General features: G+C 44.9%; 1 protein-coding gene across 1 annotated transcript in view; it reads right to left on the reverse strand.

Moving 5' to 3' along the window:
* HAUS6 (HAUS augmin-like complex, subunit 6) overlaps positions 1–843 on the reverse strand; it is a 13,793-nt gene extending 12,950 nt beyond the window's left edge. The window contains exons 1-2 of the mRNA XM_009891518.1: positions 752–843; positions 1–17 (exon numbers count right to left, since the gene is read on the reverse strand). The exon at positions 1–17 is cut by the window's left edge and continues 68 nt beyond it. Coding sequence (XP_009889820.1) covers positions 1–17; positions 752–843 — 109 coding nt within the window. The remainder of the gene's footprint in view (positions 18–751) is intronic.
* Positions 844–1,401: the final 558 nt, after the last annotated feature.

The following is a 1,401-nucleotide window of genomic DNA, read 5'->3' on the forward strand; positions in this document are numbered from 1 at the left end:
CTGGAAAGGAACAGTCTCTTTTCATTTTAAAAGGATGGGGGAAAAGAAGAAAAAAGAAAAGGCAATTTCAAAACACGTTCAAATACTCAGTTACCTAATTAACCATTGTAAGAACAAGACTAAGACAGAGATTTCTTAGCAATGCCTCCTGGAGGAGACAGAAAATGAGAGGATATAGCCTAGACCAGGAATAGCTAAAAGATTGTTAAATGACAAGGCTTTCCTGCCACGATAAAGTTAATTCTAGGCTATTTGAGAGACAGACTTGTCTGCAGCTCTTTTCAACTCAGGAGAAGAGAAATAAAAAAACGGGTCAGAACACTGACAATTTTGGTATCACTGGTCTTCCTCCAGCCATTTCTTTAATGGGCAAAGCTAAAATAGCTCAGCTATATGAGGAAAAACATTGAGAAGATGGGGTTCTTGTCATGTTGAAGACCCTGGCAGCAATCCACAACCGGGAAACATTACTTGCTGTTTTGTCAGGAAAACGAATGGGAATGGTAGATCACTTAGCAGCTATGAAAGTTTTTATCAAACTTGCCAAGTTACTATCAGAAGCAACATTAATTAAGGCAAGTTTTCTGATACATTACAGAATTGTGGTCAAGAAGAAATAAGTTGTCTGACTGCATGTTCTTTTTCCACAGCATTCCCCAGAAAACCAACTTTCCCCCCCTCCTCTCAGCAACAGCATAAACCATACTCTTGGTTATGTGAACAGAAGTAACCTCACAAGCCGAATACTTACTTGAAAACTTGTGTTGTGCGGAACTGATCCAGCTTGGCAAACAAGAAGAGGGCAATGGCATGAAATGCTCCCGTGTTTGGTTTACTAAACATCATCCTAATACACAAATAAAACCGATACATCAGAATTAGTCGGGATGACAAATTAACACAGTATTTTTACCAGACGCTTAAGATTACAGAATACTACTTCGTACTAAAGTTTTAAAAGTTATACATTGAACGCTTTATTTTCCGCATAATTAAAAACATACATCCTGCAGCCTATTCAACAAAGTCGAAATAATTTCGGTGAGAGGCGTTTTCTCTCAAAGAAGCTCCCGCACCAGGAGGTAGGCAGCCGACCCGCTCACTTTCTCCCGGGGACGGCGCGGGACGCATCAACCGGAGAGCACCAGATACGACTATTTCTTCACACACAGGTATCACAGACCGCTACAGCACTTCGGGCATTACCTGCGCGCCAGGGGCACCAGGCCCCTCGGCGGCCACGGCGAGACACACCACACGCCCGCCTCCCTCCTTCCTCCTCCCGAGGCTTGCGCTCCTGGGTGAAAAAGGTGTCCCGTGTGTCCCCCGTCCCCGCTTCCCCGGCTCTCTCACTTACGTCCCCAACTCTATGCCGCCGTCGGCAGTCGCCGGGTCGAAGCC

This window comes from Charadrius vociferus, unplaced genomic scaffold (assembly GCF_000708025.1).
Source record: "Charadrius vociferus isolate BGI_N301 unplaced genomic scaffold, ASM70802v2 scaffold198, whole genome shotgun sequence".
NCBI lineage: Eukaryota > Metazoa > Chordata > Aves > Charadriiformes > Charadriidae > Charadrius > Charadrius vociferus.